This window comes from Anser cygnoides, chromosome 27 (genome assembly GCF_040182565.1).
Source record: "Anser cygnoides isolate HZ-2024a breed goose chromosome 27, Taihu_goose_T2T_genome, whole genome shotgun sequence".
Lineage (NCBI taxonomy): Eukaryota > Metazoa > Chordata > Aves > Anseriformes > Anatidae > Anser > Anser cygnoides.
In genome coordinates this window covers 5,875,558-5,892,174 of record NC_089899.1, presented here as the reverse complement: position 1 = coordinate 5,892,174, position 16,617 = coordinate 5,875,558, and the positions used below count along the sequence as shown (strand labels likewise).

Here is a 16,617-nt window from a genome sequence, read left to right as displayed (position 1 = left end):
TGTGGTTCCCCAGAGTGACATTACCTTGCTGTGGCTGTATTGCAGGGAGCCAACCTCAGCCTCTTAGCCAGCCTCTTGGTGCCCTCCAGAGGGTCCCCACCAACTGTGCAAGGACCCAGGTCCCTGACATGGTTTAACTTGTCCCTGTAATGCAGCAAGGCTCGGAGAACAGCAGCACATCCCACAGCCACAGGAGCAACTTCTTTGCCATCATGCTTTGGGGAGAACCTGGAAAGTATTGCTCTGTACCCTTGGCACAGCAGCGGTCTTTCTCTGAGGCTTTACATCTTCTCTCTGTCCTTGCAAATGTGCTGGCACATTTATCTAATATTCTAGCTCCTCACCTCGCCCTCTGCCACCAGCCAGCATTTTTGGTAAGCAGGGGAGTGTCCAAGTTACACAGTGGGAGCTGTCAGAGCTGGGGAGGAACAAGGGCCGGAGGGGCTGAAGAATGGGTAGAGCCTAGGGTAGAGCACCTTAAGAGGCCAGCAGAGCCTCTTGGGCTGTCACTCAGGAGGATTTCCCCAGATCAGAATGAGCTTTGGCTGCCTTGAGTGACTGTCAGATAAAGGGGCATATGGTGCAGTCAGGGGAAAGGAAGGGATTCAGTGCAAGTCAGTGTCCATTTCTTTAATGCACAGCTCTCCTGAGCAAAACCACATCCATCAATAAATAAAATTAATAATAATAATTAGAGCAGCCCCAACAAACCCATCTGTCACCAGTTAGGCTTCTGTCTTCTCGGCTGCGCCCTTGTCAGCAAGGGGTGCCGCAGCTTGACTAATGCAGAAGACACAGAAGAAGCACGGTCTCCCTCCCCTTCTCAGGGGGGATCCGCTGGAGAAGGAGATCCCGGAGGTTGCTCTGGGCAGTCTTCCAAGACTGGGGACTCCCACCCTCCTCCATGCTCAGCATCACGAGGCCTCAGCTGCTCCCTGCCCCATCCACTAGCCACCTTGCCCTTGTCCGAGGAACAGGCACACAGCCGAGGTGTTCCTCATGCAGACGCACGTGTGTACATCACGCACCCCGTGCCCGAGGGACGCCTGAGGGCAGCCGGCTCTAGCACTGCTTGTGGGGCTCCTCCAGGGCAACGTAAGGCACCACGACAGGCCAGGAGTCACTGGGCCAATATCCCAGCTTTGGTTTGAATGTTGGCATCTCGTAGTTGACGTCAAAGTAGATGACCAGCGGGAAGCAGTAGAGGAGGGACACAGCTATCAGCACGTGCCTGGCAAGAAACCCAAAAAGACATGTGTGGGACAGGGTAACTCAGCCTGCCCCTCATGCACCTTGTGACGGTGTACGGCTGGTGCTGTCACTGTGAGGCTACAGCCAGGGGGTATGGCAACAGCCGGCAAAGGTTCCAGACCCATGATGCACATTAGAGCTGCAGGGAATGCGGGTCCTGCAGGGCTCGTGCCTATGGGGAAATCCCAGAGGAGCTCTGTGGGCTGGGGCTGGGCAATTCCCTGCACCGAGAGGATGGTGTGACACATGGGACTTAAACCCCAGACCAAACCACCCGTTTCACCTTGCCTAGCTTAGCTCGGTCTGGGTATCCAGCCCAGTCATCCCAGTGATCTGTGAGAATGAATCTGAGAATGCACGCTGGGCATGGCACTTACAGCAACACTTGGGCAGGCGCTGAAACATCTTGCTCAAGCAAATCACTGTCTTTCAGTTTGGATATTAAAGTAAAGAACATTGCACTTGACGTTGCTACCTGGGAGCAGATGCAGTGTTTTGAAAGCAAGAAGCTTAGCTGGAGTAGTTTTAGAACAATTTCACTTGCAAAACACCGTTTGGCTGGTGTGGAGGAGGTAAGGGATATTAAGCAGTGATTAAGGCAAATCCTTGGGCTGAGGCCAGGGTGAGGAGCAGCATCGATAGTGACAGAGGAAAGGGGAGAGGGCTGGGCAGAGATACAGCTGCTTCTTCGTCAAGTATCACATCCCTCCTGCCCTTCCTCATCCTCCGCGCCCCTTCAGCTCCTGAAATGTCTGAGCCAGGCTTCCTGCCTCTCCACTGGAGCTCTTACCAGAAGCTGTGGAAGTAGGGGAAGCTGATCGCCTGCCAGAGCCAGCAAAGCCACCTGTCACTTAACCAGCTGGTGATGGCCAGTGCCCACCACACGACCATGGCTGCAGCCATCCGGTGAACCCGTTTGTCATTGCACCTGGAAGACACAGTGAGAGGAGAGGGAGAAGGAAAGGAAAGTGAGTGAAAGTGAGTGCCGGAAGAAAAGTGAGTGAAAGAGGGCCGGTAAGTTCTTGCTGCAGGTACTAATGCAACAGGGCAGAACTCAGTGGGTTTCTGCTGGAGACTATTCATCAGACCACAAGAACTGGAGAAGTGTGGCTCTGGTGAGAGGGTTTCTGACTTTCTGTGGGTGAGGATGATGCTCAGAGATGCTGATGCACCTTTGCCTTTCTCCATGGATCCTGATGGGTTCCCCCCGACCCCATGCTGGCTCCCAAGTCCCAGGCTAAAGGGGTACGAGCTGCAGATGGCAGCTGAGGAGAAGATGTACTTGGCCCATCGACTGCCCCATGCTGCATGGCACCTGGGTCAGACATCCTTCTTGTATCCCACTGCCCACAGCCCTGCCTGTGCCTCTTCCCAGGTCCCTCCCAGGCTGCCCCCATCCTTTGTACAGCTGATAGTCCAACGTGTGCCTGAAGAACCCTTGGACTCCATTCACTGTTGTGCACTGAGCTGTGCGGAGTCCCTGCTATGTGGCAGCCTGCCAGGAGCGTGCAGCGGACCTGCAGATGAACCTCTCAGCCTCCTCCTTACTTTTTCAGCTCACACCATGTCAGGTACAGCAGGTGGAAGGCGATGCAGTTGAGTGCATAGGCGTTGAAGGCTGGTTTGATGAAGGACATCAAGGTACTGACCACAGTGGTGACACCACTCAACCAGAAGAAATGCTTCCTAAAGGGGAGACAGAGTAGACAGAGTTGGGAGTGAGTTTCAGTGTCCCCAGGGTTCGCAGTACAGCAGGTGAAGGATTGGAGAGGTCCTGGTCGTTGCCTGAGAGAGGAAGCCACTCCCCAGCACCTCCAACCTGTTTGCACGTGGCCTGGCAGGAAGGCTGGGGTATCTGCTCCCTCTTTCTCAAGAAGAGAGCAGAAAAGGGCTCTGCCAAAGGTCCCCCGGTTAGTCCAAGGTGGAGCTGGGAACACAGCCCAGGAGGCGACTTGTGCCCTGTCGTGGCGATGCCAGGGACAGGCGTGGAGGCAGAGGCATGGAGCTTTGCACAGGGAAGGGTCGCAAAGCGGGGCTTCGGCAGTGCAAACATGCAGATTCGGGCTGACTGAACAACAATGGGGCTCGGAGAGGCCTTTCACATGCAAATCCCTTACCAAGTCCCTTCCCCTCTCCCTGCCTCCCCCAGCCATGTCTCCACAGTGAACTCCTGGTGACCTCCTCGTTGGCATGGGAGGAGCAGACTCGGAGCAGGCTTTTGCACGGCTTCTGGGCTAGCTCAGAAGGCTCCAGCAAGCCTGCCAGGATGGGAGCATCCTCCTAGCAAACCCCTGCTGAGCTCCTCTTTCTGTCGATCTGTGCTCGCCCGGTCTCCCCATCCATCCTGCTGAGCTGCCCTAGCCCTGCTGCAAACATGGAGTGTTATCTTGTACCAGCTTGGCCTGTGGGAAACCCCATTAACCTTCAGGGAAAGCTCTCTGTGGATGGCAGGGGATGCTGTGACAGTTAGTCAGCGTGGGTAATTGAATGTCAGTGCTCAGGAACACTAATTTCCTAGTTGGTATAAAGCCCCCAGGTCCTGCATGTCCCCAGATGGTTCTGTGCTCCCCTCCAAAAATTTACACAAACAGGAGCAGTCCCCATGTTCCTAACAGAGCCATCCCCAGGCTTGCCCACTCCAGCCACACCACCTGCAAGGAGCAGCTTGCCCAAATCTCTGTCATTTGAAACCGTTCATGCAAAGTCTCCTGCACAGCTTCGTGAAGACAGCAGCTGTGTCCCAATGAGTCGTACCTGCTCTTAATGCACCTGGGGAAGTAAACCTTTGGGTACCAGAAGGAATACGCCACAGCCAGCGTCCAGAGGATGGAGAGCTCGTCCAAGAGCTGTCCCACATAGCTCAGAGTCATGTGGAAGTACATGGAGAAGACACCTGTAAGGAGCAAGGACAGCTTGTGTCAGCAAAACTCTGTGCTAGCAGAAGCCAACCTGGCCTGGGAAGTACTTGGGGACAATTCCTAAAGACACGCCATTCCTGAAGGGCAGGGCATGGACCTCGGCATGGATGGAGGCCTGAATGAGTCTGTTCACAGAGCACCGCAGGGTTTTACCAGGCTGGAAGCTGTGTGCCCACAGCCAGTGGGAGCCATGAGCTGCAGGGCTTCACACGGAAATGGCTGTCCAGTTTCCCACCCCAGCTTGTTCCTGTGCTTTGGCCACTAAAAACCAGTCTCCAAAGCTAAAGGTATCATGGATAAATGGTCAGGTACTCTGGCCACCTGCCTGATCTCACGATGTTGGCACTCACCTACGCAGAGGAGCAGACCAGAGACAAAGTACATGGGCACAGCGCGCTGCTGGCAGTACTGCCGGTTCAGGTAGAGCAGGGCAGCCGAAAGGACAAAGAAGCTTACATTGCTGATCTGGAAAACAAGAGGCACATTCAGCTTATTGCATGATCTTGGGCAAGTCCCATCCCACCTTGTGCCTCCGTATCTCCCCATGCGAAGAGGATACTGATCTCTTGTGGAAAGCATCGCGTGGAGGCAGGTATTGCTCTTGGCACAGGAGTAGGGCAGAGGCGTTTCTCGAGACGCAAGGCTGGAACTGGAAGGGCAGCTATTGCTGCGACAGGTGGCTGCAGAGGGCTGTGCCCTCTGTGCAAGTACCTCTGAGGACAGCAAGCCCAGGGGAAGCTGCTGTGCCCCTTTCCGATGATGGTTCAGCTTTGGCTGCCCAGTGTATTCAAGCCATGGCTCTGCTGTTTGAAGCCATCTCCTGTGGCACGGGTGTGCCAGAAGCTCCCTAGCTGGCTGCTGCCCCCCTTGGCCAGCAGCCACCCCACTGCGAGGGGCTGGTGGGCACGTGGAGCTGGGCCACGCTGCCAGCTGCAGCCAGGGAAACCGTCGTGTGCTGGGCACGGGCGCAGGACCAGCAGGAGATCAGAGGTGGGAGCTGGACCTGGGTGCCACCCTCTGGTGGCAGGTGCAAAGCCACCTGGCCTGGAGGGGAAAGGACTCCGGACACCAGTAATTACGTGAACTCATAAACCTCCTTTGAACATACTTTGCAAATGAACGCAGCAGGATTATTCGTCCCTGTTTGCTACCTCTGAAAAACTGCTTCGTTGACAGGCTTCGTTCTGTCTGGGGCAGAGGGGATGGTGCTGGGGCTCAGCCTGCTGCTGACAGTGCCAATGCTTCAGGGAACAGCAGGCGCTGATGGGGAAAATGTGGGAGCTGGGGAGGAGCAGGGAGTGCCCGAAGCCTGGACCCATCTGCTGGATCAGGCATTCTCCACCCTGCAGCAATGAGGGAAAGAAGTTTGAAAGTTCCCTTACCTCTGTGGGTTCTTAGCTTGGCACTTTCGCTTGATTGTGCAAACCCAGTAAAGGGTATATCACAGGGAAGTTCGGGCTCCCCAGGGGAAACCTTTACTGCTCATGGAAGGTTGGGGCTCTGGTACCACGTTTTACCTGCAGGCAGCTTTGTGGGGCTTTGGAAGAGCAGGGCAGAGCCATCTGCTGTGGTGCCATTTGGCCAGCCACCAGGATGACTTTTATCTCGCCCTGCCAGTCCTTTTCCTTTCATCTTCCAGCCAGACGCCGTCCCAGACCCCAGGCCTGGAATCTGACCCCACAGCTGGAGTCTCACCCCTCAGCAGCCCCGGCGTGCTCCAGGTAAATTGCAAAATCGAAGCTTGGCTTGTGGTGTCCCGTGGGATCTGAGTTTACGGTAAGAGGGCTGCAAATCACAGGGATGTTGTCATATGTATGAAACACACCCTCTCGTATTCCAGGGGGAAGCACATTTCACACTTAATGTAAGGCCTCTATTCCCTTTAACACACAGAGATCAATCCTGAATTTCACCGCGGTTTTCACAAAACGAGTTGATGCGCCTATTAATAGCAATTCTCAGGCCAAATGTATTGGTTTTCTACAGGTGCTTAGAGCCAAATCCAGGCCTGTGTCCTTTCCAGCTATGAGAAGGGAAGTGCTGATCCCACTTGCATGCTTGAGGTCAAACATTTCGGAAATGATCAAGAAACCAAACCGCATATTAAAGTAAAAACTGCGTTGCAAACACTTCTTTTTTTTTTTTTTCCTGTGAAATGGTTAAAGAGGCTTTTGGAAAACAGGTGGGGATGGCAAAAAGAGAGCAAATGCTTGCAGAAGAGGCAACAGTGCAAGTGCCAGCACGCACGACAAAGTGAGGAAATGCAGGAATTTGAGATTGCATATAGGGAGGTCTGAATCCCTGCTGCAGTGGGCATTGCAACAGTGCCATTAATTACATGATAGCAACATTATCGCTTCATTAACTCCGTATCAGAAGTGCAAGATCAGATATCAGAAGGGAGTGATAACCGGGGGATCTGTGCCAGCAGAGTTGTGGAGGTTGCAGTGATTCCTCACGGAGCAGCCAGGCTCAGAGCTTAGGGGAGAACCGCTAGAAAACCGCAGCTCGGGGGTGACACGGGGTCTTCATCACTCATCGGATCCTAGCCCTGATTTTGCAAATGCTGTGTTTTATCATCCCTTTAAGATGTGGCAATCTCCATCTCTAATTTGGCTGGAAGGGATTTGCTCCCAGTGCGAGCACCGGGAAGTTTTTCCAGAGTCTCTGCTCACCCTTAGCCCCCCAGCACAGCTTCTGCTTGTACCTGGCTCACTCTGGCAGGGAGGCAGCGCCTCACTCCGCCTGCCCTGGACGGGAGACAAGAGATTGGTGCCGGAGCCAAGGCGTGGACTGACCTGCAAGAGCTACTGAGCCCTGCAAAATGACCGTGCGAGCTCACAGCCGTGTCCCACTTCCTAATGAGTGTGAGTTATTGCTCCAGGTGCCTGAGCCAAGCCTATGCTGGCATTTGCTTCTTTCACTAGGAGCAAAGCAAGACTGGGATCAGTGACATGGCTCTAATCCTGGTGCATTAACAGGATCATGGGAAAGGCCCCAGGGTCTGTGCAACGCACACTGTGCAGCCTAAAAGGAAGGGAGAGACCTGCAGAGAACCTGTCTGCTTCTCCATCCACAGCAGGGTGAGAACGAGCCTCTGATGTGGACTGGGACACCAGGAGCTGGTTTGCAGAGCTCTACCTGCCCTGTGAGCATGGCAAGGGGACAACAGCAGCCTGGGTCCAGAGGAGGACCTCAATAACACCCAGAGGCAGGAGCAGCTCTGCTACAAAGACAGGCTGGGAGCTGGGGGCGTTCGGAGAGAGAAGGCTCCGGGGAGACCTCACAGCGGCCTGCCAGTGCCTGAAGAGGCTGCAGGAGAGACGGGGAGGGACTCTGTGTCAGGGGGTGTAGGGATAGGACAAGGGGGGGGGGGGCTTGAAATGAAAAGAGGGGAGATTTAGATCAGATAGAAGGAAGAAATTCTTCCCCCTGAGGGTGGTGAGGCCCTGGCTGAGGCTGCCCCGAGGAGCTGTGGGTGCAGTGGATGGGGCTGGGGGCAGCCTGGGCCGCTGGAGGGGTCGTGCCCATGGCAGGGGTGGGACGGGGTGGGCTTTGAGGTCCCTTCCAACCCAAACCTCTCCATGCTTCTCTGATCCTGTGATTTTCTGCAGTGAAAGGATATTTCTAAAAGCCTCGTTGGAGCGCACTCATACACTTAAAGGCCAACAAACCAGCTTTAGCTAACAGAAAAGCCCACGGGGCCAAAGACAGAAGCGAGTATCTCAGAGGCTATCCAGACCTGTATAGCAAGTTCCTAATAGCCAGCCCTGCGCGCCAAAGCTGAGGCTGCCTGCCCTGCCATCGCAGTGTCACACCGGTGCTTTGGGGCAGGAACAGCGTGCAGCGTGCGGGGCGAGGAGCTGCCCTTCTGCACAGGAGCTGCCGGGCAGGCGAGCACGGGAGGCGTCCGTGCCGCCACAGGGCCGTGCAGGAAGCCAGGGCGTACAGCACGGCTCTGACACGCTCGGAAGTGAGTGCTTCTCTGGGCGTATCTGGGTGATTTGCACCTGCAGTCGGGCTTATTGGCATTGATCGATGAAGTGTCCGGGAGCTCTGGATATGCAGCAGTGTCAGAGCTCCTGCTGCTTTGCCAGAAACTGCTGAGGATCTAGAAGTCGTTACCAGCATCCTCATCAGTCATTTCAGGAAAGAAAGGAGGGTAGAATGACAGGTCCCTGACGGATGACCCTCATGTAGCACAATACTTTTCTCCTACAAACAGCCAGAAGACAATAAATTTCTGGGTCACTGAGTCACTATAAATAGTTGGCACTTTGTTGCTGAACTGCAGTATGATCATGAGCCACAAAGTATTAATTATTAGGGACTTAATGATATTGTTTACATTCTCCGTTCATACCCCCAGTGCTTATTTCTAATGAAAAGCATCCAATCCAAGCAGGGCTGAGAGTGAGTGCGGCTGGCACAGAGCAATTCTCAGCAGCACATTGCTGCTGCTGGCACAAAGCTACCCGACCTGAGCCCCGGGCAGCGTTGGGAAGAAGACGTTGCAGGGGATGCTCCATTAGGAAGCCCCGTTGGTTTAGTGGTGCAGGAGCCTTGGGTAGGAGCTGGCTGGATTCCCAGCTCGTCTAAAACTCTGGCAAGCCGATGCTGAAGTCGATATTAAGATAATTGTCTCTGGGCAGAGCAGAGAGATAAGGCCCATAAAGCCTGCCGCAGGGAGGAAGCAATCTGAACGTGGGTACCAAATGAATGGAGGAGAGAAGGGAGAGAGACCAGGGCAGTTGAGATCGCATCTGAGACGGTGCCCTGAGCCCAGGCTGGGTCTGCAGCATGCTGCCAGCCGGCAGGGCCTGCAGGAGATCTCAGCCTGGTCTGATTTCCGTAGTCCCCTCGTTAGGGCACATTGCAAGGGACGTGGCTGTGTGAGGGAGCCCGAAGCACGGAGAGGGCTCCCCCAGTGCTGCTGCAAGGCTGAGGCAATGCCAGCCAGTGTGCGAGGACTGAGGGGTGATGCCCATTTGGTGATTATCCTGCCTGCTTTTGGTTACCAGGTCTGGCCCTGAGCATGGCGTAGCTTTGGGGGATGCTGTCAGATGCTCAGACAGCAGCGCTTTCGTGTAGGGTTGCTCTTTTTTCTCCCTTTGCTTGGAGAGAAGACCACACACCAGCCCTGGTGCAAGGCATGTCTCGATCTCTGCTGCTTCCCTAAACAGGAATCACACCTTAAGCCAGAAACTGCAGGAGTGGTACCATCCGCTCCTCCACTGCACAGGCACTTGGCTGAGCTCCTCGGGTTGGTAAAAGTGAACCTGGCAAGAAGGAGATCAGCACAGGGACAAAAGAAGCCCTTTCTCGGCTGGGAAGAAGGTGCCCCATGTTCAGATCAGGGAGGAACAAGGGCTAGTTTAATACCAGAAAAAATCCTGCGGGGTTTGCTCTGCCCTCATCGCTCAGCATCGCTCTATTTTGCACCTGCGCGGAGACGTGTGTTGGACAAGTTTTCCTGTCCTGGAGGGAAGCTGTGTCTGAGTCCTGCCACGTGGAAATTCATCCCGACAAGCCTGTGGCTCAATGCCGGCGTAGTGCGGAGGCACGGAGGATGGCTGCAGCTAGTAGGGACCTCAGTCCGGAACTAGGCACCGGGGTAAGGTTCTCAGGAGCAGCTCACAATTTAGAAGCCTTTGTCACACAGCAACCCAGAGTTAATGTTTTATGGGAATTGGAGGACTTTGGGTCCCAAGAAAGATAGTTATGCATCTGGACACACCGACTGGTGTCCAGCAGTATGCTGCAGGGAAGTCAAACACGTGAGTGCTTTTGTTGAGCTCCTGAGATGCTTCTTGGTGTGCTAAGGATCCTGAGCCACTTGGACCGGCTGGGTGTAAATCATGATCCTTGTGAAAATGGGGTCTCAGCTCCAAAGACACATTTGAAAAATGCTGCCTGTGTACTAAACTTGGAGCTTAGGCAAATGTATCTCCCAGCATGAATTCTGATTTTAGAAGCCTCACTTTCAGACTTCCTGCAGAAATCAGCCCCTTTCCAGTGTTGCCACCGAGACTCCAAAACTCAGAGGCATTTGGCATTTCCAGCTACATTTGACATGCTGCAGTGAGTATCAGTGATTTCTCCCCCCCCCTGCTCTGCAGCTCTTCACCCGTCCAGCAGGGATGCGGTGCCAGTGAACAGGTATCAGCACAACACATTCAACTGGATGCTGGAGGGGAGCAGGATTTGGTCTGGACCAGCAGATCTTTATTTGTTAACTGTCTCAAAGAGCAGGGACTAGACACAATGTGAGCATCCCTCCTCTGAGACCCCAGCAGGGCAATTAGAGCTGGGGAGCTGCGGGATTCAGGTGGAGGAATTATCATTATTATAGGCAATTTATTAAAAGCAGGAAATATTTAAAAAAAAAAAAAAAGGAAAAGACATTTCCATGGGAAACAAGAAGTTCTAGTGTTAGACAGTAATTGCTAAAGGTTGTAAACAAGGCCTTTGGAAGGTTGTAAATCTGCATGCCTCACACCCCTGCCAGCCCATAATTGCACTGAGGCAGAGGGACGCGCTCGCGGACAGCGGTTATCTACCGAGTCCTCCGCAGACAAATGCGGGCGCATCCAGCCACGCTTAAGCCAGGGGGCTGCATTCGAGGGACTGGTGCTAGATGGAGCTTGGATTACAAAGGGGATCACAGGAGGTGAAACTGGCTCACTCGTCAGCTTTTCTCTGCCTGGAGTTCCGGATTCCCAACCTGCCCGACACGGTTCATGCAAGCACTGTCTCTCGTTTTGCCACTCCTGTACATTTAACTGGAATATATGAGCCCTGTATGGGACTTACCCCAGTTGGCAGGAGAGCTGCAGGACTGGTATAACAGGATCTCACAAATCTGGGCTAAGGAGCACTGCCAGACTGCTCAGTGGGAACTCAGCCCCACGCGTGCCCAAAGGATCCCCAGCCCCAGCCCGCTTGGTGGGCAGCTGCCTGCAGTACGCAACGAAAGCCCTGTGATTCACCTGAAGCTCAGAAAACGTTCCCCGCACAAACACCCTCCAACACAGGCACATTCAGAGGAGCAAGCAGCAGGAGAGGAAAAAAGGCTGCCCTGTCTCATCTCCCAGGTGCAGCTCCTGGGTGCCCCCAGCCGTCCCCCTTCACGCCCCCGCCTGCCCCTTGGACGCGCCTGCACTCACGGTGTTGTAGTACTCTGCAATGACTGTCGAGTGCTCAAAGTTGCCTTCACACCAGTCGACTTCGGCGCTCTGGTAGGAGAATATGCTCGGCATCGTCGGGCTGCCTTTGCAGAAGGAAGAGGAGCAGGTTAGTTATGCAGCTGGGGAAGGAGCACGCTGCACACCCAAAGGGAAAGGGGAGACGCGCTCTGCCTGCCTGCCCCTTGCACACGCGCGTGCTCGTGTTGCACAGCATCCTTACCCTGCTATGAAAGACTCATCCTCTTCCCAGCACGTATCACATTGCAGATATTTCCTGCTCTCTCCTCACGATCAGGAGTAACAAATCACCCTAGGAAATGGTCTTGAACTCTGAGCCTGGGAACGGTCGTCGCAGCCCCATCCACGGCATTAACATCCCTCAGCGGGGGTCATCTCTGCCACATCATGCTTCCCCATTTCAGCCCTGCCCTTGTCACCCTGTCTTCTCCCTCTGCTTCACTTTCTTTATGACTCAGATCTCGCTGCCAAGAGGACTTCCCCACACCTCATGGGCTGTGCGCTACCTTTTGGGAGTGGAGCTCCACAGGGTTTATTGCTCATTGGCTCTGTCCTTGTTAGTCGTTTCTTAGCATCCTCCCCAGGGCTGGAGCTCGTCTTGCGCGGTGTGAGCACCAATATCATCCCTGGGTGTTCCCAGAGTCCTGGGGCACAGAGCAAAGGCCCGGGGATGTCTCATTGCCAGCAGTGATTTCCCTTTGTGTGCGCCTCCTGTGCAAGCCCCGTCCTTGCAGCTCAGTGAAAGGCATCAGAGCTTCATGCTCCGGGTGGCTCCGCACTGCAGGAGCCCCAGGACCTCTGGCAGGGGCAGAATCTGCATTTAAAAGCAGGATTCTATAAAAAAAAAAAATCTAACCTTTTTTTTCCATTATTCTTCCCTGTGCTAAAGACTTCCCCATCCTCAATGTGCACATCATTTCTCATCCCTCTTTCATTCCTCTGGAAAAGTAAAATTTTCATCAAGTTTCTCATTTGCCGCATTTTGTTAGAAATCCTTGAGGCTTTAGAGCTGTCCTAAAGGCTGACGGACAGCTAAAGAGATGGGTGCCAAGCTTAGCGGTGTTTGGGAACACCGTCCAAACCCCAGTGGCTGGGTATTTGGTATGCAAGAGCCCCAGAAAATCCCTGGAGCAGGTGGAGCCCTGGGCACACTGCAGGCTCCGCAGAGGGAGCAGGCGGCAGCGTGACACCGACCACGCCGACGGCATCCTGGAGCTCCCGAGGCACAGGCGGAAAGGGTCAGAAAACAGAGCTTTCTGCTCTTCGAAAACCCTTTCAGCATTGAATCTAGCACAGGGAAGGGAAGTTTATCTTAAAATCACTCATCAGCTGGTGGTGTTCTTATGGAGAAACAGCCAAGTCCCTGTTTGCAGCGGTGCCAGCTGAGTAACACCACAGAGCTGAGCAGCGGCAGTAGGTGTGCAGTGGTGTGAGGCAACCGCAGCTTCCTCTGCCTCTCTTCCCAAGAAGAATTTCAAAGGGAGAAAGCCGGGAGTAGCACTAACACAAACAAGCTTGTCTACAGGCTCCTGTTTCTACCGAATAAACTGACTTGTGGATAAACCTCCACTGCTCTTTTCCAATTGCAAGTTCGCAATGCCCCCTCGGTGATCCAGGCTGGGGGGTTCCCCAGTGCAGCTGAGCCCCAAGCAGCACGAAGTAGACGGCAGGCAGATTGGGCTGAGGTCTGACTCTTTGTGATCCGTGTTTCCGCGTGCTCATCTGCACCGCAGCGACCCTCTCCCGATCCCCGGTGTTCTGCGTTACGTGCTTACAGCAGTGCAAGCGGTTGCACCGGGTAAGAGCAGAATCAGACCCAAGAGGGTAAAGCCCATCTCCCAGCTGAGCTGACCTCAGTCAAGAGGTGGCGAGGGGACGGTGGAGACATGAGGCAGAGGCAGCAAAAGGGAAGGGAAAAGCAGCGCCCAGAGCACCCAGCGGCCGCTCACTCACTGCTCACCTCTCACCCCAGCCCAGCTTACCTGTGTTCCCTTGGGACGGAGCACGCGGAGAGGTGAAGTGTCAGGAGCTCCAAGGTTTCCAGCAGAGCTGGAGCCACAACCTGCCCGGCCACCCTAGCTCTGCAGGAGCACCCACGGCGTGAGCTCACCGGGAGCAGCCGCCAGGAAATAGCCTTGCTCTGACTCTAGGGACAGCTTTGGGATGCGACGAGAGCCATGAGCACCCTCCAGGCAAAGCTCCCAGTCCCCCAGAGGAAACATATTGGCTGGAGGGTTTATATCTGTGCTCCCAAATGGGCAGGGGCACAGAGGGAGGGCAGAGAAGCGTGAGCTGGAAGGGTTGGAAGAGCGGGTAGAAATGCAGTCTGAAATCATCAGCGTGCCCCTAGGCAGGTTACCTGCGCACGCGCACACGCCCCAACCCTAACCCTGTTTCTCCCAAGGGAGGGACCGAGCTGTACAGCCTCCCTTCGAGATCTGGTTAAAAAACAATAAAACAAATTTCACCCAGAAACAAACACTCAGCAAGCTGATGCTGCCTCATTTTCAGGGATTAAATTTGAGCCACTTTTCAACTTTTCCCCAATTGCTGCTATACATTATGTTCCCCAAAATAAATCACACTTCCTCTAGCTGGTATATTTTGTTATTTAGTTAAAGAATTGGCTGAATGGGACACCTTTGGGTGACTGCTTTGCAAACCTTTTCCTCTGGAATCCCATTCAGGATACCATGAAAATTGGCAGCGATTATACTTTTCCCAAAGACCAAAATCTTTTTCCTCTACATAGGGTTGGGAGAAGAAGAAACATGTTGCTTTCTTAAACATAAAAGCTTATTATTTGGCCAGCTCCTCCTGTTGGAGCAGGGGAGACACCGGGCTCAGCATCACCAGGCAGGGTCCAACCAAGACCTGAGGTGTCCCCATCCCTGTCTGTGTCCTTACTGAGGGTCACAGCTGCCTCTGCTGTGACATTTCCAGGCATCCTGGGCTGGATTTGCCCTGAGGCCTGGCTCTCTGGGAAGCTTAGCCATTTATTTTTATACTTCTATAAAAAGGAACTCACCTGGGAGATGCCAGGGCTTACAAAAGCCTCACAAATCCACATAGATTTTGAAATGAGAGGGTAATTAACCTCTGAAACAGCTTATCTTACAACACGGTTGAGTCGCCGTTACATGCGACTAAGTCGAGGCTGGCTGTCTTTCTAGGACAGACGCCGCGGCTCGATGCAGGCGCTCAGAGCAGCGAGCTGCTCCCTGCCCTGGATGCCTGCACCACGGTGCTGGAGGAGCTCGGGGGGGGAATTTGCTTCTCATTCGATTCCAGCTCCTAGATGAACCACGGGAGTACGAGACGGATGGGCGCGCGTGCTGAAGGAAGGCACCCGGTTCCCCAGGGGATCGCAGCGAGAAGCAAGCGCTGGCTCGTCCCTCACACCACGGGGGGAGGCAGCCAAGGGCCAGTCTCCACCGAGGAGGGGATTTGGAAATGAGGCAGGTCATCGCTAGGCACATGATGCCTGGCTCATGCAAACGTCTTTGAAAACAATGAGTTTTCCCACCCCAAAACCTCTGGCATCCTTGGCATGACCAACGCACATGAGCATCACTGATGTGTCCTGTGCTACACAGCAAGTAAGTAACCGGGGAGGATGTCAGGAATCTGCATCTTCCCTGATTCATCAGTAAGCAGCGTTCAGGTCACAGGGAGAGAGGCTGATTTCCTGGTGAGTCTTCCGTCCGGCTCCACCTAATGGCTACAGCCTCCTGCCTGTGGCCAGCAGGGCCTGGGGCTGGGGGGTGGGCTGGAGGGGGGGGGGGTCCTGTTCAGATGTGTCACTTCTGCCCCCGGATCCACAGGGAAACCTCACAGGGGAGGTTTGTTCCTCACCCTCTCCCCTCAGCTCTTCCCTCCTTGCTACCCAGGACTGATGCCATTGTGCAGGACTCCACATCCCGGCAGCATCCCGGGCTTCGTGGGGCAGGAGTTGCTGTGATGTGGGAAGCCCCTGGGCCAGCTGGGAGCTGGCAGTGGAAGCGGCTGGGACTTCTGCAGGATCCGAGCCTGCAGCCTCAGGGTCCGGCTGCTCACTGAGCCCGGCCCTCCCCTGCCTTGTCCCACGGCCCCTCGCGTGGAGGTTTCCACCTGGACTGCTGGTGACGGGGAATTTAGCTTTAAAAAGCCCATCTGGAGAACCTGTGGCTCAAAGACACGTGCCTGCATTCGTTGCCCTGCTCAGTGTGGGGCTGGGACTGCCGGCAGAGGGGCCGGCAGGGTGAGGTGGGAGCGCTGGCGTCCCTCGTCCCAGCTGCTGTTTGCTCAGCACGCGTGAGTCAGAGCCCCAGGGGGGAAGGAGACGAAATGACTTAGCCCAATTCTCACAGCAAGGCAGCGGGCGAGTCGGGAAGGGAACCCAGGCATTTTGGTTCCCTGGCACCCTGCTCCCTCACTCTGCCTGTGTCCAGGAAGGGCCTGAAGCAGCCCAGACAGGCTCCGTCCTGCTGCCGGCTGCTTTGCTCTGGGTACGTGCCTTTAGCTCCAGGGCTGCAATCTCTTGCTGTTGGGTATAAAAACACAGGGAAGTGACCTGGGAGCCTTGCTAATGCTGAACAATTAGATAATCCCTGTCATCCACAGCTCCACAGGGCAGGAATTGCAGCCTCTGCTTGGTTTGGAAGCTGTTTAGCAAATCATGGCCTGGAAGAAATAACAGCAGCAGGAGACACGCTAAAGCTGGATGAGGTTCGCGCAGCCAAATGAAAGCATTTGTCTCCATTGCTGCTGCACAGCCTAGCGGGAGCAATGTACCCACTCTTATTCACATCTGCAGAGCTGTAAATATCTGTGTTTCTTCACCACACAGGGCAGGGGCTCCAGGCAACCAAAAAGCATCAGTAGTGACAGCAAAGACGAATCGCACCCCACGCGAGGTGTGGCTTCCAAGTCTCAAATGTCTGCAACACCTGCTCTTTACAACATCGTGGTCCTGTCCTTGTGCAAGCCAGTCTCCAGAGGAGCAGGGCACAAGCCTTGTCAGGCCCTAGAGTGTTGCTCTCAGGGTCCAAGAGCAATTCCCCACTAATCCATCATCATTGAGCAATCACCCAGGCACTCTATTATCTTCACTCCAGGCAGGATGCCGTACCAGTCAACCCAATAGTCTTTGCCAATCTGACCACCCCGTGCTTGTTTTGAAATCCAGGCAGGTTTAGAACAAATGGTTTAATTGCTAATAGTAACAGCAATAGTAGTAATAATTAAAGGAAGTTCTCCCAGTG

At 54.4% G+C, this 16,617-nt stretch overlaps 1 protein-coding gene across 4 annotated transcripts; it reads right to left on the bottom strand.

The window, feature by feature from the left end:
- Positions 1-615: 615 nt before the first annotated feature.
- ACER1 (alkaline ceramidase 1) lies at positions 616-13,693 on the bottom strand. 4 transcript variants are annotated; one of them, XM_013200333.3, is made up of 7 exons: positions 13,357-13,693; positions 11,336-11,435; positions 4,520-4,634; positions 4,006-4,144; positions 2,800-2,937; positions 2,042-2,179; positions 616-1,231 (listed from the first exon to the last, which is right to left on the bottom strand). In XM_013200333.3, exons 2-7 carry the CDS (start codon positions 11,426-11,428, stop codon positions 1,063-1,065), a joined length of 792 nt encoding a protein of 263 aa, XP_013055787.1. In that variant the 5' UTR covers positions 11,429-11,435; positions 13,357-13,693; the 3' UTR covers positions 616-1,062. The 4 variants fall into 4 exon arrangements, with proteins under 4 accessions (XP_013055787.1, XP_047910062.1, XP_047910063.1 ...); XM_048054105.2 differs by having other exon boundaries at positions 11,336-11,439; positions 13,357-13,692; XM_048054106.2 differs by lacking the exon at positions 13,357-13,693 and adding an exon at positions 11,577-11,827 and having other exon boundaries at positions 11,336-11,439.
- Between the last annotated feature and the right edge of the window lie 2,924 nt (positions 13,694-16,617).

Excerpts from the sequence above, each read along its gene's own strand:
- ACER1 (XM_013200333.3), bottom strand. The coding sequence starts at position 11,428 with ATGCCGAGCATATTCTCCTACCAGAGCGCCGAAGTCGACTGGTGTGAA. Across the intron at positions 2,180-2,799 it reads ACATGGTGTGAGCTGAAAAA|GTGCAATGACAAACGGGTTC; the intron begins GTAAGGAGGAGG and ends TGTGTCTTCCAG. Across the intron at positions 1,232-2,041 it reads CCCTACTTCCACAGCTTCTG|GCACGTGCTGATAGCTGTGT; the intron begins GTAAGAGCTCCA and ends GTTTCTTGCCAG.